This window comes from Chenopodium quinoa, unplaced genomic scaffold (genome assembly GCF_001683475.1).
Source record: "Chenopodium quinoa cultivar QQ74 unplaced genomic scaffold, ASM168347v1, whole genome shotgun sequence".
NCBI classification, from domain to species: Eukaryota; Viridiplantae; Streptophyta; class Magnoliopsida; order Caryophyllales; family Amaranthaceae; genus Chenopodium; species Chenopodium quinoa.
In genome coordinates, this window is record NW_018744878.1 from 511,779 (window position 1) to 535,121 (window position 23,343).

Genomic DNA, 23,343 nt, shown 5'->3' on the forward strand with positions numbered 1-23,343 from the left:
TTTTTATTAAAAAAATATTTTGGAAACAAATCTTATACAATACATAAAAAAAAGATAACAAATTTATACACAATTAAAAGATTTGATGTATATTTCCATAATACATTATCAACTATATAAAAAAATAGATTTTTTTTATAGAATTTGTGTCAAATATTACTAGAAGGATTCTATTTTTATTTTTATTTTAATTTAATTATATATTAAAAGCTCCAAAAAAGTAATTTGAATATCAAATATTAAAAAATTACTTAAAATAAAAGATTTGATTTATCCTTCCAAAAAAAAATAACAACTTTAAATTTAAGCAAAAAAGAAAAGAAAAAAAAATTATTAACATAATTTTTAATGTCCTACGTTTTAATAAATTCATTTAGTGAAATCAAATATATACAAAAATATATGCATATTAACAAATGCATATTTTTAAAATCATGTCTTGCCAATGGGCAATGGCTAATTATCACCTTTTACATACCCCCGGGTGCACATAGAGGTATGTGTAGGCAAAAGTAGTTTTAAAGAAAATATACTAGCTAATAGGCTCTTTCATAAATTAAGCATAATATTTTAAACAAATTTTTATTTTATAACTAAATGTAGTATTAATATGAAACAATTATTAAAAATAACCGTGCATGGCACGGGACCTAACCTAGTATATATATATAATATAGATAATCATAATTGAAAGAAGAAAACTAATACAATCTCATAGTTAGATCTAAACTACATAATTATTAAAATGACAAGTTTCATGAACCTTGCTGGCTGCTGCACCTATATGTGATGACGAAGGCAGTGATTCCGGTGGTGAAGTCGGCAAAGGTAGCGGCGCAAACTCCACACTATACTTCGTATAGACGTATATAATGATGAAAAAAAATTAGGATTAAGAAAATTGCAAGATAATTTCATGAAACTACCCAGAACCAATTGAATTAAATAAATATCAAGTTCTCAAACTTAATCGAGATATCTCCTGACCAATTTAATTTGAGAATGAAAATTTTGAAAAATTAATGAGAGAAATAGAGAGATGAGATCTGGAATTTGACTGAGGTAGAATGGATAATGGGCAATGGAGAATTTGGGACTTTGTTTCTATCGAAAAAAAAGTGATTAGTTTGAGAATAAGAGAGTAGAGAGATATGGATGGAATTTTGATAGTGACTAATGAGTAGAACCGCTAATTGATGTAGCGGTGTTCATGCTTAAACCGCCATCTTAGATAGCGGTTTTGCTATAAAATAGAAAACAAAAATTAAATTCATTAAATTGCTGACATGGACAGTAATTTGGGAATATTAAAAAAAAGTAGTAGTATATAGAGGTGTCAAAACCGAACCGACCTGAAAAAAATTATCCGTTTCGAATTGTAATCGATCCGATTTGATCCGAGAAATTCAAGACCCAAACCCGATCTGTAACCGAACTGAACTCAACCCGAATCTGAACTTGACCCGATCTGAACTTAACCCGACACCGATTTGATCCGACCTGAACTCAACCCGAATCGATTTGACCCGACCCGAGCTTAACCCGATCCGAAATTGACCCGAAAAATAACCGATTTAATCCGATCTGTTTTGACCCGAACTGATATTAACCCGATCCGATTTTAACTCGATTTGATTTTTACCCAATCTGAATTTAACCCGATCATAATTAATTATTTACTTTTTTATTCAAGTTCTTATACTATATATTTACTAATTATTAATAAGTTAACTTTTTTACTACAAAGAAATAATCTGGAGTCTTAAGTTTACTTCATGTACATATCAATTATATTAATTTACTTTCTAAGCTTTAATAAATGCCACAAGATCTAATAAACCTAAACATTAAGCGGGAGTTAATTGATTTGCTTGTAAAGCTCTAGTTAAATGCTGCCTAAAGCCTATTGTCATTTTTAATGAATTTCCTCCCATTCTGTTATATCGATAATTATTCAATCTCAATTTTCCTCAAAGATAAAAATTACACATAACTTGATCAAATGAGAAAACTAAAACTTTGTGCTTCGTAATTAATAATCATATTGACCCAATATTAAGGTAAAAACTAAGCAATATCTTTAGTTTAAAAATAACCTTATTTGGATATGAATTTGGTCAGCTCGACCAAAATCCAGCCAAACACAAAAAGGAATTGAATCGAAATTGACCGAACCGAACTTGATCGGACCGAAATCATCCAAACCGAAATCAACCCGACCCAAATTCATCTGACCCAAAGTTACCCGGCTAAACCCGTTTTAAACCCGATCCAAATATATCCGAACCGAAAGTGAATTGATCTGAAGTTGACCCGACCCGTATCCGACCCGGACTCGATAGACCATGACCCGAATTTGACCCGATCCGAGTTAAAAGGATAATTTTGATCCGAACATATCCGACCCGAACAGACCTGACCCGAATAGACCCGACCCAAACTCCATCCAGTTATCCGAATTGACACCTCTAGTAGTATGTATGGAATTGTCATTCTTCCCAACAATATTAAGGGAAAGCACTCGTTTTACTTCTTCTGTTCTTTTTTACTTGACCTGTTTCTTTTATCACGCTTGCCAATGCAAAACTTTAGCGATCAATAAGTTTAATTCTTCATAAGTGAAAATTATAAAAGTTGTATATTACGATAGTACGTACTTATTGAGACGAATTAAAGAAGATATCATATGAATATATTTTTCCTTACCTATCATTCACAAAAGACGGTCAAAAGAGAGGTGGTGAATAGTGTAAAAGTCAAAGCGGATCAAGTAAAAAAGAACGGAGGAAGTATGTGTTTTATGTCTATCACGGGGCAATAATAAAGGGTAAGCGGTTGAAAAAAAAAGGGTAAGCGAAAATCTAGTTGGTCTAGTGGTTGGAGCTTGGAGGCTCTACTTAGTGCTTACACCTCTATGAGAAGGGTTCGATTCTCACCCCAAACAAGTTGGATCCCTTATTTCCCTCCAACTTACAAGGGAATTCTCTTTGTCTTTAAACGCTACTTGTATTAGCAATATCGTGGTGATTAATTGCAGCGATTTGTGTATCATTTTATTTAAATCTTAGGCTACATTTTTCATTTATTTTAGGAATTTTTTTAAATTACCACCCAAAAATATAACCATTTTCGAACTAACCACCCAAAAAAAAAATTATTTTAAATTACCACCCCTTAAAATAAATAATTGCTCAGATTACCACCCATTTTGAAAATCCGATGGGTTTCTGACTAGTGGGCCCCACTTTAGTTATTTTCCTTCTTATTTCTCCTCTCTTCTCTTCATCATCTTCATTCTCCTCCTGGCTCCTACTCCACCTCTTCCGCCATTAAAGCTCCCTTTTCCCACCTTATTTCTCTCTCCTCCAACCCAAATTTCTTTCCCTTTCTTCTCTCTTCTTCACATTTCTCATCTTGCCCAAATCAATCAAAAAACCCTAATTTTTAATACCACCAAATCAAACACCCATACACTAGTAGAATAAACGTGATGGGAAGCGGTTCAAACCCCCTAATGGGAAGCGGTTCTAAACCGCATGCCATTGGGGGGATTGCCATTAGCCTTTTAAATGGCAAGCGGTTCTGAACCGCTTGCCATTTGTAGTGAAAGGGCAGCGGTTTTGGCGCCTGACCGCTGCCCATTATGGGTATAAAAAATAAATTTTTTATTTTTTTTTAGTTTTTCCAATTAAATTGAAACACAAACATAATAATATATGCAAAAACATTAATATTTTTATTAATTAATTGTTCTAATATTACATTTTCATAATAAAAAAAAATAATTCAAGCATATTACAACTGATGCTGCTCTTGTTCACCAGCCGTGCACATACGTACCACCAGCCGCGCGCACCTTCAGCCGCACGCACCACCAGCCGCCACCACCAACCACCTTAACCCGTATCACCACCACCACCCTATCGATTAACCGTATCTGCCAAACAATAAATTGAAAAAATAAACAACAATAAGTAACTTAATTTCAGATCTTTTGTGTAAAAAAAAATAAAAATCAGATCTTAAATTATAAACAACAAAATTTTAAAGCTAAAAACTCAAACTAGACCCCTACCCACCACGACCACCACCCACCCACGACCCTAACCCAAACCAGACCCCCACCCACCACGACCTCCACCTACGACCACCACCCACCAGGACCTCCACCCACGACCCAAACCCAAATCAAATTAAAATCAAAAATAAAACTAAAATCGAAATAAAAATTAAAAAAACCATCGATCTAACCCGATTTTGGCTTCAAATTATGGTTTTAAAGGTCAATTTCGACCATAAAAACTCTAGATCTAGAGTTTTCATGGTCGAATTTGACCTAAAAAACTTATACATCCACATGCATGCACGAATTTGCTCGAAATTGTTCGAAATTTGGTTGAAATTATCCTCGAATTAGCTCGAAAAAACCCAGTTATGTTCAAATTTGATGAGATGAGAAAGAACAAAGAAAAGAGAAAATGAAAGTAGAAAGGGCGAATTAGAGGGAAGAGGAGAGAGAGGGAAAACGAGAGTAGAAAATGAAAGAAGAAAGAGGCGAAATGAAAGAGGAGAGAGAGAGAGCAACCGAAATGAAAGAGGAGAGAGAGAGAGTCGGGGTAAGGAAAGAGGAGAAGAGAAATAAAAGAGGAGGGATAAGCGCGTTTTAGGTTTTTTTTTTTAATTGGCAAGCGGTTTGGGGTTGAACCGCTTGCCAATATATCTAATGGCAAGCGATTCAACCCCAAACCGCTTGTCATTATATATATTGGCAAGCGGTTCGCGCCAAAACCGCTTGCCATTTCATATTACAGGTTTAAAAAAAAAAGGGTGAATGGCAAGCGGATTTTTAAAACCGCTTGCCTTTTGGGGCTTCCCATCACTTATTTTTCTACTAGTGATACAAATTAGAAATTTCTCACCACATCAAATCAAATCGATTCAATCCATTCAAATCCGATTGAAATGAAACCCAGTGGAAACTCTTCACAATCGGATTAATTACCTTTTGGTACTCCTCAAACATCAGCGTAATCCTATTAAACAAGTATTTTGTTGAGCAATTATGGATTCAAATACCCAATTTTCCTTACAATATGTCGTATGACAGCTTGTTCTCTCTTCAGTTACATCGCCATTGTTTGGTTGAAGGTTGTTCCGATGCAAACTGTTCAATCTCGTGTTCAATTTGCGAAGATCGCCGCTCTTTCCGCCATCTTTTGTGCCTCCGTCGTTAGCGGCAACATCTCTCTTCGCTATCTCCCTAATTAATTAAGCCCACAAATTCCCCCAATTACAATGTCACAAGAACCCTAATTTTTACAGAAATGTGAGATTAACTTATGCAAATTGAAGTTCATTCATTGTTGTAGATGTGGTTGCAATTACAAACGAGCTCAATTTTGTGGATAAATTGCAGGTAGGATTGAAAATTGAATTAGGGGAAGAGCTTTATAGGAAAAATCGGGGAGGAAAACAATTAGAAAGCTGAAAATAACCGTTTTTAGCCGTTACGTAGGGCCCACAGGTCAAAATCTCATCGGATTTTCAAAATGGGTGGTAATATGAGCATTTATTTGATTTAAGGGGTGGTAATTTAAAATAATTTTTTTTAGGTGGTTAGTTCAAAAATGGTTACATTTTTTGGTGGTAATTTAAAAATTTTCCTTTATTTTAAATTAGATAGAATAAATAAGTTTGGATGGAGTAGGGGATGGAATAGGAAAATTCTATAGGAAAACCTTCCGTTTTTAAAAAGGTAGTGGCATTGCAAATTTATAAGTGACCCCTAGATCAGATTAATATACATAGTGATCTTATAGGCTAATTTTGTGGCTAACTCATCAATAATAAATAAATAAAAAATAAAAAAATTACTAACTTATCCCCTAGTTCAATTACTATCCTACCCCTTAATTAACACGTACTTTGTAATATTTGGGTTAGTAATTACATTATTAAGTAGTGTTGTCAATTGAAATAGTTGGGTCGGGTTCAGTTATGGACCTTATGGTCATGTCAGTTATCGGATTGATTCAAATTGACATGTTGGGTCATTTTAGTCTCCTTATCGGGTTTAAAATTGTGTAGAGTCAAATGCTATTTAGACCATGTCTAGTTGCTTAACCTTTTAAGTGCAAGTTAGGTTCATACTGTTTTGAGCCAATTTTGTCTAAGTTTAGTTTGGGTTTGGATTGTGTGGTGTTTGGTTTTTTTTTTTTTTTTTTTTTTTTTTTTTTTTTTTTTTTTTGGTGGTGGTGGTGGTGGGGGGGGGGGTGTTAGGGCAAGCAAAATTGGTTTGTTTAATTTTGATGGTGCACATCATGTTAGGTCATTCTTGGACGGATCAAGTTTGGATTTGATCAATAAAATCTAGTTAAGTTAGCTTAAGTCAACTTATATAATTCAAGTGTGCATTATTAATATTGTTGATTAAGAGGTCCATTATATGAACAAAATGTTATGTATGGCTAAACCATGATTGAGGCCTATAAAATGATAAAACAATTTTACTAATTCATCATTGTAACACAAATTAAATATGAATTAAATCTAGTTCTACTTGTTTTAGGTTGGGTATTATTAGGTCGAATTAAAATCTTATTTTGTGTTAATCTAAATCCAGGAGTCTTAACTTTCAATTAGGTCGCCAACCAATATATGTTTTCTCACCGGTTATAACTTGATTTCAAGTGCTAACTAGGTCATTGTGCTAGATTGAGTTTAGCTCACCTTCAGCTGATATTAGATCAGGTTTAGGCTTGAACTCAAGTCTTATAAATTTAGGCCAAATCGTGTTTTCGGTTAATAAATAGTTTCATCAAAACATTTGACTACAAATATGTAATCAAGTCATCGGTCATTGCCGGTTCAAGTCGGGTTATCATGTAAGTCATACTCATATCCCCTCTTTAGTCACCATTCACCACGAATAGCATCATCTTCCAGGGCTAGCTCGTAAAAGGATCCACCACCATCTGCAACAATGGCGGCAACTGCCACCACAGCGCACGTTAGCATCAACCGTAGCTTCTCGAATTCAATCCCATTCAATCAAACCAAACGTGCGCCAAGGTGCGCATTACCCCCCCAAAACTCGAAGGAAAGCAGACGAATGGTCTCCATATCTCTCTTTCTTTTCATCTCTCTCTCATCTCTTCCTCCTAGTACGTGACGTCATCTCTTTCACTCTTAACTTTTTTAATTTAATTTTAAGTTTGATTTAATCAATATATGAAATTTAAACAAAATTTTCATTTCCCCATTTTGCAGATTCAATTGCAGGCGGTCTCTTTGATAGATACGTGAAAAAGTAAGAATTTTTGTAATCTTATCTTTGTTTGAGTTTATATTTACTGTTTCGTGGTTAGTTTGCCTCAATCCGTTTGAAATTAATAGTCGCCTTGATAGTGTTTGTGTAATTTGAACTAGTTATGTGACAACTAAATCGGAGCTGGGCTGCTGGGGTTCATTATAGTACAGTGCAAAATATAGTGTTTTGTGATTTTTTAAATTATTTTTCTCCAAATGATTATGAAAATTTGTGGATTAGCTTTATTTAGTAGTAATTTGTCTGCCTTTTTGAACTGTGTAATGTGGATGAAGGAATGTAGATACAAGTATTATTTTTGGATACCTGACAAAATTGAAAGTTGCTGTTTTACCAATCATGTTGAAAATTGAAATTAGGGCAATCTACCATTGTTTCTCTTGGGTGGTTGTTGGTTTTGTTTATTCCGAGTCTGTAATTTGTTTTGATGGAGTGCGGAGTGCCAAAGGGGTGGAAATGATCAAACTTGCATTGGCCATTGGGTAGTCAATTTGGTAGGCTATGGATTGGGATTCGGGTAAATTTGGGTTTCGTGTGTGATTTGACAGACAATGCACCACATGAATGTATTAGACGATTTATCTCCATTTACAAACACGTGTTTTACTTCGTTGATTTGCAATACGACTCGTAAGTAATCTCGTGCCAAATTACATTCAAATTTTATTGCCTAATACCCTGATTTGTGTTTCATAGGAAACATGTAATGGAGGGATTCAAAAACATTTAATGATTAAAAGGGGCATACTGCTTGGTTGTTCGTTGATTTAGTAAGCTGTTTTGTTCTTCAGGAAGCGTTTTGTTAGGTGTGAGATTTTTTTTTTTTTTCCCACCCTCTAATCATATCTTCTATGTGATTATTGTTTTAAATATTTTTTAAAAAAAACCCCACAAAGGGGGAAGCTTAATTTTTAGTTATAGGTGTTTGAGATTGATGATATTATTCCTTTCCTCCCTGGATATGAATTAACTACTTGATAATGTGCAATTCCTCCTGAATCTTAGCCGAACTTTGATATCTATAATGTCTACTTGGAATACTGGGATCCTTTATCTACTTATATTGATGCTTTTATCCATACTGCTTTTCGTTGTGTTGTGAATATATAAGCTGGGATTGAATGTTGATTCGTATCACCACTTGATAGTGTATGTCAATCAGGAAAAAGCTTGAACCTTTGGAGACCTATGTGCCTGCAGTTATACTGACTCAGTTGCAAATTAAAGACATAGGTGAGTTACTCTTTCTTTCCAGCTTAATTTCTAATATGCGTTTTGATATACATAATGTTGTTGATGTGGTCGGGATGTGGTTGTTTAACTTTCTCCTGGAGATTTGAAGTTGGAATTTCTTTTGAAAGGAACTACAACTAAACAAGTGTATTCCATATATTTTTCAGGCACATTATTGCCCTGAGATTGAGCAATCTGTGAGACTCATTTGTCTTTTCTCTCTGAATGCAGAGAAAAGCCTAGATGCCCTAGAAGTTGATCAGCCTCAATATGCCTTCTACAGATCATTTCTACGGTCTGGTCCTGCTGCTTCATTCCGGTCAAATATACGAGCTGTAAGCTAGAATTTACTCAGCCATCTGTATCTTCCTTTAGGTAGCACTAGATTTGACAAAAAAAAGCTGCTTGTTATTCTGTCGTTGCCTTGTCTAGAAATCTTGAAGTGATCTATTTGATATTTTTATTCTTGGTTATTTAGTTTTTAGAGGAACTACTACGGTTTTGATTGCTTGACACTGCATGTTAGTGTTTCAATATCTATCTGTTTCTTATACTTCTTGGTGGTGCTAGAGTTTGAAGTCATCTTTGAAATGTAGGTTGCAGAATATGCCTCTGATGGTGGAAGGGGGAAGACTGCCTCTGATGATGTTGATCGATGTCTCAGGTACTGGCCATTGCCAATTTAATTTAGAACTTATAGATTGTAGAAAGCTGAAGATTACAACCTTGTTGTTTGGCTATAAATAGGTTATGTAGGATTTGAAAACTTTTGCCTTGAATAGGAAAACGAATTGTGACCTCCAAAAGCTTGATCCAGAAATCTTCTGTTTTATGAAGTGGATTGGATGCAAAACTTTTATTTTCTATTAGTGTAAACTTGCAAGGAGGCTGCGTGATTGGTGGGTATAATATTACTGTTAGGTATCTAATACAATAATCCTCTCAAAAGCACACTGGAACTCGTGTTTATTTTGTATAGGTTGTCTCTAAGTTAAAGCTAAAAGAAATTAGGAGGGATATGAAGATCTCATGCTCTAGCTTCACCTCATTTTGCATGTCACTTTTTCCATCTAGTTTATGGTTTGGGTCTATGGGTATACTATAGTCATGCTCTATTACAAATTCGAAAGAATTAGATGATATGGGGTGGAAATATGGAATAACATTAATACACTTTAGTCTCTATGTCAAAATCATTGCTTATGATCCAGGTGGTGTACCAGACATGCTATAGATCAGATTTATGTTTAATCATAATTTTAACAACCATTCTGGATGTTTGTGATGTTACTGGTGGTTCCCTTTTGAAGAGCTGTGGATGAACTTGATTCTTTGCTCCTACGCGCTTCAAGAAATGAAGGGGATGCATCAGCCAAGTTGATGAAAGAAAAAATTAGCACTGCTGTGAATGCATTGGATAGGTAAACCTCTCTTGCGCTGAACTGTGTAATTTACCCTGAACTATACTGTAAGAGAAGAATGAAGGGTATGAATTTGTAATGTATGTTAAAACTACATTTTTTTCTGATCTTTTTGCAGCCTCCTCCAAACAGTTCCCACTGATGTGCTTGATAAATCGAAAGCAATTGCTGATTCCTATCGAAACCCTGACAACAATGAGGTGCCTGAAGAGTTGGATCAGGATTTGAAAGAATTGCAATCAATATTGTGATACTTCCCACCCCCAGATGAACTTGTAACATGTAGATAGACCGTAAGTCCCTTTTCATTATGTAAATTTGTTTTTGTACTGAAATCTTTGAGATGTGATGTCATACGACACTTAAACATAAATTGTTATACAGAAATTGGTTTGTGATATGAATAGCTCTATAATTATCTGTCTTTTCCCTAATCTTTCTACCCTAACTTCTGTTGATAATTCAAGCTCCTTATAAGTAATGTTGTAGAATGCTCCTTTAGAATTTAGCTCATTCGATCTGATCCTCGATGTTGGAACTATTTTAGCCAGGAGAATGTGTAACCTCTGACCCAACTAACTGAGCTCATGGTCATCTCACCGTCTATTGTCCGTCTTCTGGTGTTGCCCAAGCAGGGCTATCGAAATATGCCTTTACAAAAAGATATATCTACTCCGAGTAGTATGTAACTGGGAAATTTGGTACTAATCGGCGCTTACAGATATACTCCGTACCACTTTGCCTCTATCTTACCGTGACTAAAATCGCAATGACAATGCAGGAGATTTTACTTATACTCCCCTGGTTCAAAATTTTCTTAATTAAGCTTCCTAATTTGACTAAGACAATTATCAATATAGAATTTTGAGTTTTTGACCAATAGTTTAATTATCAATACATAAATAAACATATAAATGATAAAAAAAAGTTTATATTAAAAAATTGAGTATATTTTAATATGATTCTAGCGAGTACTCACATGCCTATGCTTAATGCCTTAATTCAATGTTTTAGACTACGAACATTAAACATTGGTCAAACTGTCAAAGTAATGTGCGTGAATATTGCTAAAGTCAAATTAGATCCTTTTGAAATATGGGGAGTAATCAACTAATTAGAACCATCTACTCGAATTAGTATATATCTACAATGTCCTAAATACGTAGTACTTGTTTGTCTTGTTCATCTCAAAATGTTGCCTGAAATTATTTTTGTATAGTATACCACTTTCATCATTCTAATTATCTCACGCGCTCAATTTTAATTTATACCAATCTAATAATGCCATCTACTATAAAATTTCAAAAAAATATACAATACCTCATTCAAAAATTAATCTATCCTAATCAAACCGTTTTATTTTTTTAAAAAACTGCATGTAATAATAAATTCGTTTATATATATTTATAAAAGGTTTTTTTATACTTAAGGTAGACAAAAATAAAATAAAATAAGATTGTAGTAGATAAAAATTAAAAGTGATGAGACAAAATCCAATCGTTAAAACTAGTTGAGATCCACATACGGACATACCGGTACCGTAAAGTCTAAAGAGTAAAGACATGTGAAGTATGCACTAAATAACTGAAAATGGTCTTGCTGAGAACATAAACAGGCGAATAGGCGATCTTTTCTCTGTGAACAACTGAACATAAACAAATTTGTGTCTCTTTTCTCTCATTTCTTTCCCCCTTTTAACTCCATCTGATCTACTCTCTCTCTCTCCTCTCCTTTTCCCCCTTCTTTCTCTCTCTTTCATTCCTCTCATTTCTCTGCTTTTGCGCCAAGATCGATCTTCGTGCCATGTAAATTTTTCAATTTCACATCCAATTCGCTTCCCAAACTTGTCAATTTCACTCGATCGATCCCTCATTTTCTAGGGTTTTCAATTTCAATTTTGCAATTGGGTGAAATCGGTTAATCTAGGGTTTTTCGGGAGGTTGAATTTTTGTTGTTTAGGGTTTGTATGAGTCTTTGGTGTTGCCTTCCATGCTTCGTCGGCGACGATAGAGAAGATATAATGGAAAGTGCGAGAGACGGTGAGATTAAAATTGAAAGTGAAAAATTGGTTGAAAGTGAGGAAGAAGAACAAGAGGCAAAAGAAGAAGAGAAAGGAGAAGGCAAAGAAGAAGAAGAAGAAGAAGAAGAAGAAGAAGAAGAATTGTTGTCGAAGGATTTGGAATTAGGGTTTTGTTTAGGGTTACCTGGTAGTTGTAGTAGTAGTAGCAATAAGAAGAGTGAAGAGGGATTAAAGGGTGGTGGTTCAAAGAGAGATCTTGGGGGTTTTGTTGTTGAGAGAGAAAAGAGTGATTTCGAGTCGTTGGAGCTTTCGATTGGTGGTAGTAGTAGTCGGCCTTTGCCGTCTCTGAATGATTCTGCCCCATCTTTACAAGTTGATGTAACTGATTGTGGGGGTGTTTCGTTTACGCTACCACGAAAGGCTGATATCTACACCGAGTTGCAGTATAAGCGCGCCAAACTCGAGTCTTATTTGCTGTAAGGGTTATTTTCCACCCTGCTCTTGCTCAATTTTGGATATTTCTGTGAAATGTTGTTTGTGATAAAATGCAACCAAGATCAGTAGTAAATTATGAATTCCTTGATATTTATCGGAGTTTCTTGTATTATGCTCTAATGTTGTTACAATTTACACTGAAAGGAATGGTTTTTCAATTTTTTTTGATGACATTGTCACCCTGCCCCTTTTGGCTTGTTTATTATGTGTGAATCAATGGGAGTTGGAATGTGGGGTTTGGATGGGGTCTTGAGGAGCTAGGATTATCAATTTCGGGGTAGTTATGTACTAGTATCAATGATGCAATAGAGTAATTTGTAAAATCATATGTGAAATTCTTGTTTGAATTAATCAAATTAGGCCTTTTTTATGATACTAATCATACAATAAAAAACTGGTGATTACATTGAAGCCCTTTGTTTCTAGATACCATCTTTTCACCCAATTTCTTTTCATAAATTCTGTCTTTTGGAGAAAAGACTTATTATACTGACTCTGATTACTGCATTTCCTCTTGTTTAACAAGATGTTGATATCTTATTTGTTATGGTTCAAGAATTAGGATTTACTGCCAACTGTCAAGGTGCTATTGTAACTGATTTTTGATGTCTTTGTTGGATACTGTTTGTCCAGAGAAACCAGTTGCTCAAGAGATGCACCTTCATGTACTGATAATAACTTCGTAGATGCAATAAGGAGCTACCAAGCCTCTTCAAATTCTTCTGTTTATGCAATGACATTGAATAAGATTCGAGACCTAATGCCTTCAATGGATGAATATGTAAATATTGTAAGCTATAATAAAGATGGAGACATTATTGAGGGCACTATTGATACTTCAGATATGGACGGTATGGGGATCCCGCTGGATCTTTCAGATGATTTGTTGCATATGGTAAAATTATTGATTTAACTTTTCCTTGATGTCTTTAGATATTTTTTTTAATCATTTTTTAGGCAGTTGAACATAATCATCTGAATCAAGTGTCGCGTCTTGGTACCGTTTTTTTTATTAGCTGTAGAGTAGTTAGTTTGTCTTTTTTGCTGAGGGTTTATTGGAAGCTGCTGATCTGCACTTACAATATCAGGATTGTACCGTAAACCCCGTCATATTCCCTCGACTTACTCTTACTCTTCATTTTATCTCAAGTACCTATGTTGGATACTTGGACACTGATATGACACTAAGATACTTTGTTTTTGCCCAAACTCATGCAAAAGTTTCATAAAACAACTTTGTTGGACATTTGGGCATGTACTCGTCTCTGTCACTTGTAACCAATTTTGATTAACATAGTACATCGCATGGCAAGTGGGAGCCTTATGACTTTTAGAGAGACATCAGAGTGTTGTAATTTAGTTTGATCATTGTAAATTTGTATTGCTTCTTAATTATGATCTTCTGACTTAATTTTAATTGCTTCTCCATGCGCTCTCAGGTATTTTCTTTCCTAGGCCATGCACATCTCTGCATTGCTGCAATGGTTTGCAAGCAGTGGCGAGCTGCCAGTGCCCATGAAGATTTTTGGCGTTCATTGGATTTTGAAAACAGAAACATATCTGTAGCACAATGTGAGTTCTTCTTTTACAAGAATCAAGTGTTTTTATTTATTTATATATTTTTTCAGATATATCCATAGCAAAAATTGAAATTAGTAATACGCTATTAAAATCTGTACTCTTCAATTGAAGTACGAGTTTACGAAACTGTGCTAGAGGCGTATGCTGAAACAATTTTGTGTGGGCCTTGTCTTCGAGTGCCTGTTTATATGGAATATCATGAATGTCAGTCTATGTTGTGTCTAGGTTCTGTATTATTATTGAATGGATGATTGAGAAGGATATCTTTCTCGGTTTGTGAATCAGGTAATCTTAATTATTATTGTGTGAAATTTTTGGTCTTTGATATAAAAAGCTGGTTTGTGTATTTTATTTCTGCTTCTGCCTGGCCTCTTCTCTGCCCATCTCTCTGTAATTTTTCCCTCACAAGTTGTTTTTTCATGCTGTTATTGGACTATATGTTCCTTGGGACTTCAATTTTGCTTGAAAGATAAAATTAACCTGGGTACTGGGATCCTGCTTCTCTCCTTAAATGATGCCATAATTATTTTTTTGAAGGATGGGTGCTGAAATCTTAACCTTCAACATTTTCTTTTGGTGTACATGGTTTATAGGTCAATAATATACTTAAAATTAGGGCCTTGATACTTGTAGATTGTAATGTTAGTGATGTTTGCGAGATATTTCAACATAGACCGTTGAATATACAAGTTTGGAATTATGTATGCTTGAGCTTGCATGACAACTGTGCAGGTCATGGCTCCAGTCAATGTCATGTTTTGAGGCTGTAGAGTCATCTTGGTGTAAAAAGCCATCTCTTGTTTGGAGTATTTTATCCAGGATAAGGTCATATCTCATGAGATTCGCCGTTGGGCAGTTGATTAAAATGTTATGAAACCTTATTTAACTGTGTACAACATGTGTAAAGCAGATGCTACAGAAGTTTTAGAACTTAACAGTCGTCTTTAAACACTTTGCCTTCTTGTTTACTTTCTTGTGTTTGCAGCTTTTATGGTTGGTTTATGTTAATTTTTGAGTCAACTATGTATTTTTTTATTGGTTTTTCTCTCTGTAGTGGAAGATATTTGTCATCGGTATCCAAGGGCTACTGAAGTGAATCTTTGTGGTAATCCTGATATGCACACACTTGTCATGAGAGCAGTTTCTTTGTTGAGGTACATTGTCTCAAGATTCTCACGTCTTTATGCTTTCTATTAGAAGTATAGTTTTAGTTCCAAGGTTCATGTATCCTATTTATTCCTTTTTTTTTCCAGAAATCTCGAAGCTTTAACTTTGGGTAAAGGACAACTTGGGGAATCATTTTTTCATGCTCTTTCTGATTGTCCCTTGCTTAAGAAGTTGATTGTTTGTGATGCTGCTCTTGGAAATGGTGTACAAGAAATATCCATCAATCATGACAGGTTGCAACATCTTCAAGTTACAAAATGCCGTGTACTGCGTGTATCAGTGAGGTGGGCAATCACATGTCATTATTTTCATAAATTTTTATTTCAATTTTTTTAAGAACAAATAAATTACCCGTGTTTACTTGCTGATAGACATTGTACTGTGCAGGTGCCCCCAGCTTAGTACTTTATCTTTGAAGCGTAGTAACATGGCTCATGTGGTGCTTAACTGCCCTCTTTTGAATAATCTGGATATCGGCTCTTGCCACAAGCTTCCAGATGCAGCAATCCGTTCTGCTGTCACGTCATGCCCCCTTTTAGAGACTCTGGACATGAAATGTTGCTCATGTGTTAGTGATGAATCACTTCGTGAAATAGCTCAAGCTTGTGCAAATCTTCGTGAACTTAATGCTTCATATTGTCCCAACATCTCTCTTGAGGTTAGCTTTATTGAAAATTTTCTTCTCCCTAAGTTTTGCGCACACATAGTTTTTTTTTTTTTTTTTTTTTTTTAATGATATATCAAATGACATCTCTTTTCTGTCTTGTAGGCTGTGAAAATGCCATTGCTAACTGTTCTGAAGCTTGAGAGTTGTGAGGGGATAACTTCTGCGTCAATGACTGCCATAGCTTTCAGTAACATGTTGGAGGTCAGGATCCTTTTGGTTTCTTTTTACTGTATTAACTTTATCTGTTTTTTTTTTTTTTTTTTTTTTTTTAATTTTTTTTTTTTTGGACTAGTAATCACTTATTTATGATTTTTGCATATTGTAGGTGTTGGGGCTTGACTTTTGCCATTTATTGACCTCTGTTTCTTTAGAGCTTCCTCACTTGAGTAACCTAAGTCTGGTGCATTGTCGCAAGTATGCTTTTTTAATCTGTGGAATGGTTCTGATCATCTTCCTAGTCCATATAGGTTAACAAATTTCTGCTTCTTTTTCTTTTGCAGATTTGTAGACTTGAATCTAAGATGCCTTATGCTGTCATCTCTGAATTTATCTAATTGTCCTGCGCTTCACCGTATTAGTATCACTTCAACTGCACTGAAAGTATGTCATTTTGAATTACTAAAGATATCTTTTCTTTTTGTTGTTGTAATTTGGAAGCATGAATCAGTTATTCAGCAGATATGCCTTTGTAATTGTGAAGTCATCTGAATATTTTATACTGATCATGCAGAAATTAGCATTGCATAAACAAGAAAGCTTGAATTCTCTGTCATTGCATTGCCAATATCTTGAAGAAGTGGACCTTTCTGACTGTGAGGCTTTGACAAATTCAGTGTGTGATGTCTTCAGTGATGGAGGTGGATGCCCAATGCTGAAATCCTTGGTTCTTGATAACTGTGAGGTCTGTGTTTGAGTTCCTCTGATACGAATTATGCTTCTCATGTCTGCTGTTATCTTGAAGGAATTTTTTTCATTTTTTTACTATTGTAGGACTCTATTGTGTGCTGTTTTGTTGCCTACCCAATGGTTGATGCTGCCTGTTGTTTGTCGGAAGTGGTAAAATTTTGTTGCTTGAAGTGAATTCTTGATTCTTAGTGGCTATCCTCTAGGATTAGACAGAATTATTTGAGTAAATGCCAGCATCGTCCTAGTTTAGTGTGTGATATATTATGTGTTGAGTTCTGCTTTCAAGTGCTATAGTGCTTCTTTGCATAAATGTATCTCGTCATGCTATTTTGTGAACTGTATTTATCATGTGTGATTTGGCTGTAAATTTTTAGTACACCGAAATGGAGCAGTGTCTTCTGTTTGAAAAAGCCGTATAGTGCCTTTTTTTACAAATTGTTTTTCATTTATTTATTTTTTATATCTATAAACGATGATTTCTGTTGTTTAAAGGCAGAATGCAAGTTGGACAAAACAGATTTGTTTTGGTTTTTTTTTTTTTTTTTTTTTTTTGTAATAATCCCCCCCCCTCCCTCTCCTAATTCAGTCCCCCCTTTTGTGCTTCTTAAGTTAAGAAGTCTGCTATTATTCTGGTGAAAATGAAAATGCATTAATCTGGATGTCTTGTGTCAGTATAATGACCCCTGCGTGTGTGTGCGCGTGCGTGGGTTGTTTGTGCATTTACATACTCTTTCTGGAATAATTATTCTCTGGGTTTAATAGTCAGCTGGTGACTCTCTTACTGATTTTCTTTTACCTTTTCTTTCCAGAGTCTGACAGCTGTTGGACTGCGTAGTAAGTCTCTTGTCAGCCTTTCACTGGCTGGTTGCCGTGCCATCACAGCTCTAAATCTCGAATGTCCGTGTCTTGAGCAAGTTCGCTTAGATGGGTGTGATCATCTTGAAATAGCATCATTTGTTCCGGTGAGTGGTTTTCTGATGCATTGGTAACATTACTCTGTAGTCTGTAGTTCTGTACTACATAAAGTTTTATATATCTACTTCCTTTACCTCTTAATTTTTTTTTTTTTTTCATTTCCTTGATATTGAGGTTTCAATTGCTTTTCACCTCTTTATTTCTCAACATACCTTATTGGGCACAAATCTTAGGCCTTGTTTGATTGCACTCCAATAATGGGGGAAATACAAATATATGGGGAATGTGTTTTAAGAGTATTTGTTTCATTAGCAAAAATGTAGGAGTTGGAAATTCCTAAGGAATTTGGAAGTCCTCCAAAACATGGGAATTAATTTTTCACATCCTACCTTGGTCACTCAAACTTCCCACATGTATTTTGGGTGAAATTACATTATTGTCCTCAAAATTTTGGGAAAGCAGTTCAAGTTATAATAATACATGGGTATTACGTAAGTTAACAAAACAAAACATAGGAAACTAATTTATGGGAAATACGATTTCCGATGTCAACCAAACACAAATTTAGTATTTCCTAGGCTATGAAATTTCCCATATATTGTAATTTCTTATAGGCATTTAATTCCCATATGCAACTAAAAGAGGCCTTAATTGATGCTTTATTTTGTTCTCTCCAAGTACATTAGTTTTCCCATCAACTACCTTCAAATATTTTAACTATCTCATGCTCTACCTATATTCTACCCTAAACATTTGTTCATTAACCCAATTGTCTAAAATTGGATGGAAGGAGTAAAATTTTCCTTGGCCGTGAGTGTGTAGCCTTTCTCTGGTTTGAAGTATGAGCTTTTCATTTGATTTTGTAATGGTTATACATATACACACAAAATTGGGATATGTTATGTTAATTGTTTACTAGCTGTTATATTCCAGTGTTTCTCCCTCAATAGCCCTTTTATCTTTAATTAATAATTTTACCTCTCCAAATCATCCAATCCATGCATGCAATTTTGTCCTCAGCACTGCCTCACTCACTTTCTTTGGTCATATCTTATGTGATGTGCCCTCCACCAATACAATCTCACTCGATCAAATTTTTGTTCTTATTTTACAATATATACCAAAAAAGCCTGCAATATCCTACTATTCACTCTATATACTTGTGTCCAAGCCAAAATGGGCAATAATTTGACACCAGAGGGAGTCATAGTTATTGTATTTGGTTTATTTTATTGGGTCCGATTCAACTAATATTCTCTTATCATGTATCATATCTTTCTTGAAAGTATGTGCATGTTCCTGTGACAGATACAAAATAATCTAGGCCAGGACAACCTGTTTTGTGCTGCTTGCTAGTTTACGTAAAGTTATAGCAAACATTACAATGTACAAATTAAACATTTTTGTCTAGCATTTGGGTTTTTATTTTTTTTTTTATTTTTTTTACTTTTTTATTTTATTTTTTATTTAATGAAGATGTGAGTTAATAACGAGTTTTGTGCAGGTTGGTATGCAATCTCTTAATCTGGGCATTTGTCCAAAACTGAGTGCTCTTCATATTGAAGCACCTCAAATGGTTGGTCTTGAGTTGAAAGGATGTGGTGTATTATCTGAAGCCTCAATCAATTGCCCCCTTTTAACATCCCTTGACGCATCCTTTTGCAGGTGATTCAAACAAACTTAAGTTTGAAGTTTGTCACTATAGGAACTGTATCTAACTTTCATAACTTTGTATTTGCAGCCAGCTCAAAGATGATTGCTTATCTGCAACAACTGCTTCTTGTCCTTTAATTGAAAAATTGATTTTGATGTCTTGTCCCTCTATTGGCTCTGATGGGCTATCTTCTCTAAGTTGGCTTAAAAATCTAACTTATCTTGATTTGTCCTACACTTTCTTGATGGATTTGCAACCAGTTTTCAGCTCCTGCTCATGGCTTACGGTAAATTTTTCAAGCATAAATTATGAGAATTTTGCTCTTGTACTCTATTTTGTTAGTTGCCGTATGCAGACAAAAAGACATGTATGATGTGTAGTTATATATCTTGCCTGGTTGCTTTCATTGCTGCTTTATCTTTATGTGGTGGTATGGTCTTCCATTTGCATGAGAATTATGTTGCTTTATTCTTGTAACACCAAGCACCCCACCCACCCAATGAAGGTTACAGCTCTTCCAGTATCTTCTTGAAAAAGGGAGAAGTCATGAAAGGAAAGCTAAAAATATTTGGATGCAAACTGATCTGTCAACTTAGCAATCTATATTTTAGATCTGGGACTTACTGATGCATGGAATTTTGCTTGATATACCTTGGCTTTTATTATGAAGGTGCTATATTATTATTGTTGTTGTTGTGGTGGTGGTGGTGGTGGCGGCACGTATTTTACAATGCTTCCTTTGTCTTTCCTATAGTTTTCAGTCTTTTTGCATTTTTTATCTTCTTTTTATCGATATGTAAACCGTCTGTTCCCAAAAGTGTGACTTGCTTATTGTAGATTCTTGTTTCTAAGAATGCACGCAAAAAGTGAGTGGGTGTAAGAAGAATGTAAACTAAGTAAGAGAGATATGGTAAAGAGTGGTGGGTGTGAAAAAAATTGGATGAAGTGTGTAATAAAGTGTAAATACTGTGGGGTAGGAGGGGTAAGACCGTAAGATGTTAACAGAGGGTTTCCATAAAAGGAATGAAGTGGAAGTGAGTCAACTTTTTGAAATGGCTCAAAATGGAAAGTGATTTGAACATTCGGTAGTAGAGTTTATATAATAGGAAATTATTGAAAATGATGATTATGCCATAATTTTTTTCTAGACATTTTATATTTAGATTTATGTGAATATATAGAACAGTAGTTGTATATGTCATACATGGTTATTATATCTATTAAATTTGCTAGATTACTAATATTGTACTTGTTTGACCTCTTATATAGTCACTATATTTGAGATGGAGTGTGAAGCAGTAGGCTTGTTATATCATTTTATATTTGAAAAGATTGCTATTTGTGGTACTACTGTACTAGGATTAAACCACATCTCTTCTCTGAAAAGTTAATTAAACACTTATTGGTGACAAGAATCTTTTATAGTATCCCACTCCCTTTTATGTTTGATGTAGGTCTTGAAGCTGCAAGCATGCAAATATCTGGATGATTCATCACTGGAGGCTTTGTATAAAGAGGGCACGCTGCCTGCATTACGTGAGCTGGACTTGTCGTATGGGACACTTTGCCAATCTGCCATTGAGGAGCTGCTAGCCCACTGCACACATTTGACCCATGTGAGTCTAAATGGCTGCAAAAATATGCATGATCTAGATTGGGGATTCACAAAGCTCTCAATCTATCAGGCTGCTGCCCTGCCATCAGATCGACATACAAACATGCCCGTTGAGCTGCCTCATCGCTCACTTGAGAATCTTAATTGTGTTGGGTGTCCAAATATTAAAAGAGTTCATATTCCATCTATAGCCCAGTGTATCCATCTGTCGTCATTAAACCTTTCCCTTTCGTTGAATTTAAAGGAGGTTGATGTTGCTTGTTCCAATTTATGCTTCCTTAATTTGAGGTATGGACTTGTTATGTTTTTATTTTTTAATTTTTTTGTTAATTCGTCTTTGGTTGGCATTTAATTCTGCAAAATCCTTTGCCTGCTATCATTCTTCAGTAACTGTTGCTCCCTGGAAATTTTGAAGCTGGATTGTCCAAAATTGACTAGCTTATTTCTCCAGGTAAAAATCTCAGCCAAAGTCATTTTATTGCTTATTCTGTATTCTCTATAGCGCAATCACTTTTCGTGTTTTTTTTTTTTTTTTTTAAAATTCATATTTATGGCTTTATACTAATATTTTTTCCTTGATTGTTTTGGAATTGTTTGGGGGCATGTTGGATGTGTTTTAGTCCTGTAATATTGACGAAGATACTGTGGAATCTGCAATATCTGGATGTAGCATTTTGGAAACTCTTGATGTTCGCTTTTGCCCCAAGGTTAGCTCCCAATCTTGTTGGAATTTATAACCCAGAATTACTAGTTTGAATCTTTGTTTTTATTAATGGTTTTGCTTTGCGTTTCTTGTTACAACAGTTCTCTTCAGCAGCTGCGAACAAATTTCGGGCTGTATATCCTAGCCTGAAACGTGTCTTCTTCGGAAGTAGGTGACTAATTATTTATGTATTGATAGTGAGTGCCCTGCAGCAGGGTCTTGTTGTGTGGTGTGCAATTAATATGGCCAAGGCCCCTGTATCATTGTGATTTGGTTTTATGTAGCTTTTATTAGCCAGTTATCGCCTTGTCCTTGATGGATAACAGAATAAAATTATTTATAGGTTTTCATCAAAACATAAAATTGTCATTAGGGTTGTATCCGGGGGGAGTAAATCTTGTAATGCAACCGGCTTGAGGTAGTTGTGTATTGTTGTGAAACAGTTTGTCCTGCCTGTCTTTACAAGGCGTAGCTGTGATAAAATCATCTTGTAATGTCTTAATGAAAATATAATAAATAGAATAAGTATTTCTTTCTCCGGCGTCTCTAGTCTTTTTTCTTTGGTGTATTTTGCTGAATGCTATATTGACTTGCGTTAAATATCACTTTGCAGTGGTGAAAACTGATTTGTAGAGTTTCAAGTCTCGATAACAAATCAATGTCGTGGGATTTTTGTTTCTACCGACTTTGCTATTCCTTTTGTTTCAGTTATATAAAGTTCAGAATAGGAATTTAAAAATTTTAAAGTCTCGAGAAGATTTTATTAATATGCAAAACATGCTTTTAATGAGATTAGTTTACTGGTGCTGCTGAACCTGTAAAAAAAATGTAGGTGCACAAATCTAAAGGTCTTAAAATTCGTTAGGATTTATTCCCCTCTGAGGAATGCCTATGAAGAACAGAGCAAAAATGAATATCCATGAGGATGTGGACATGGCAAATGAGAATTCAAATGAAGAAAGCATGAGCGACCCAGAGCTTGATACGAGGGATGGAGGATAACATGCGGTGGCAGTAGATGATGACAAGCACGCTGGAAATCCAACTAAGTGAATACAATCAACAAGTAAAAGCTTTTGGATCTTCTTGGTTAAGGACCTAAAATTTACATAGGAGAGAAGCATAGGAGAAACGAAGGAGAGTCAGGGTTGGGGGTTGGGGATGAAGGTGAGAAAGGGGGTTTAGGATAGGCATGAGGTGACAACAATAGTGGTTAAAGGTTTAGGAGACTTGGGTGATTAAACATTTTGGGAGTTGAGGTTAAGTATTAATTCGGGTTATTAGTGGTTCAAATTGAATATGAGTGCTAATCAAGAGGGTTACTCTGAGGGTCTGTTCAATTCAGCTCAGCTCAGCGCAGTTCAGTAAATGTGAACAAACCCTAAGAGATTCGAAAACATACAAAAAAAATCCTCTTATGTAAAAATCCAAAAAAGGAGTAAGATGAATGATATTAGAATGTACATTTGTGCACTATAAGGAATAATATCATTACTCAAACAAAATAATATTTAAGAACCTGTTGCATATATTTGTCCAGAAAATGTCATAATTAAAGCCATTCCAATTCTGTAATTCTGAGTTTATATTTTGTGGTGTAAATTGATGTGTATTGTCACGATCTCTCATTTAACATCAA

The 23,343-nt window shown here is 35.0% G+C and overlaps 2 protein-coding genes and 1 long non-coding RNA gene across 4 annotated transcripts; 2 read left to right on the forward strand and 1 right to left on the reverse strand.

Annotated features, from left to right (window-relative positions):
- Positions 1–3,717: 3,717 nt before the first annotated feature.
- LOC110705284 lies at positions 3,718–4,558 on the reverse strand. Its single transcript, XR_002508057.1, has 2 exons — positions 4,252–4,558; positions 3,718–3,937 (listed from the first exon to the last, which is right to left on the reverse strand). It is a non-coding gene; the product is annotated as an uncharacterized LOC110705284 (long non-coding RNA).
- Positions 4,559–6,816: 2,258 nt separating this feature from the next.
- LOC110705375 lies at positions 6,817–10,408 on the forward strand. Of its 2 annotated transcripts, none has more exons than XM_021883223.1 (7): positions 6,817–7,163; positions 7,270–7,309; positions 8,490–8,560; positions 8,792–8,895; positions 9,157–9,224; positions 9,871–9,981; positions 10,100–10,408. In XM_021883223.1, exons 1-7 carry the CDS (start codon positions 6,983–6,985, stop codon positions 10,230–10,232), a joined length of 708 nt encoding a protein of 235 aa, XP_021738915.1. In that variant the 5' UTR covers positions 6,817–6,982; the 3' UTR covers positions 10,233–10,408. The 2 variants fall into 2 exon arrangements, with proteins under 2 accessions (XP_021738915.1, XP_021738916.1); XM_021883224.1 differs by having other exon boundaries at positions 7,080–7,163; positions 8,476–8,560.
- Positions 10,409–11,580: 1,172 nt separating this feature from the next.
- On the forward strand, positions 11,581–22,242 carry LOC110705376 (F-box/LRR-repeat protein 15-like). The gene is made up of 17 exons (XM_021883225.1): positions 11,581–12,477; positions 13,130–13,391; positions 13,936–14,068; positions 15,132–15,231; positions 15,331–15,528; positions 15,632–15,902; positions 16,014–16,112; positions 16,237–16,325; positions 16,412–16,511; positions 16,642–16,812; positions 17,627–17,779; positions 19,237–19,397; positions 19,474–19,672; positions 20,841–21,289; positions 21,389–21,452; positions 21,622–21,708; positions 21,806–22,242. The coding sequence occupies exons 1-17, from the start codon at positions 11,948–11,950 to the stop codon at positions 21,878–21,880; spliced, it is 3,141 nt and encodes a 1,046-aa protein (XP_021738917.1). The 5' UTR covers positions 11,581–11,947; the 3' UTR covers positions 21,881–22,242.
- The last annotated feature ends 1,101 nt before the right edge of the window (positions 22,243–23,343 follow it).

Excerpts from the sequence above, each read along its gene's own strand:
- LOC110705376 (XM_021883225.1), top strand. The coding sequence starts at position 11,948 with ATGAGTCTTTGGTGTTGCCTTCCATGCTTCGTCGGCGACGATAGAGAA. Across the intron at positions 13,392-13,935 it reads CAGATGATTTGTTGCATATG|GTATTTTCTTTCCTAGGCCA; the intron begins GTAAAATTATTG and ends ATGCGCTCTCAG. Across the intron at positions 15,903-16,013 it reads GTCCCAACATCTCTCTTGAG|GCTGTGAAAATGCCATTGCT; the intron begins GTTAGCTTTATT and ends TCTGTCTTGTAG.
- LOC110705375 (XM_021883223.1), top strand. The coding sequence starts at position 6,983 with ATGGCGGCAACTGCCACCACAGCGCACGTTAGCATCAACCGTAGCTTC. Across the intron at positions 7,310-8,489 it reads TTTGATAGATACGTGAAAAA|GAAAAAGCTTGAACCTTTGG; the intron begins GTAAGAATTTTT and ends TATGTCAATCAG. Across the intron at positions 9,225-9,870 it reads GATGTTGATCGATGTCTCAG|AGCTGTGGATGAACTTGATT; the intron begins GTACTGGCCATT and ends TCCCTTTTGAAG.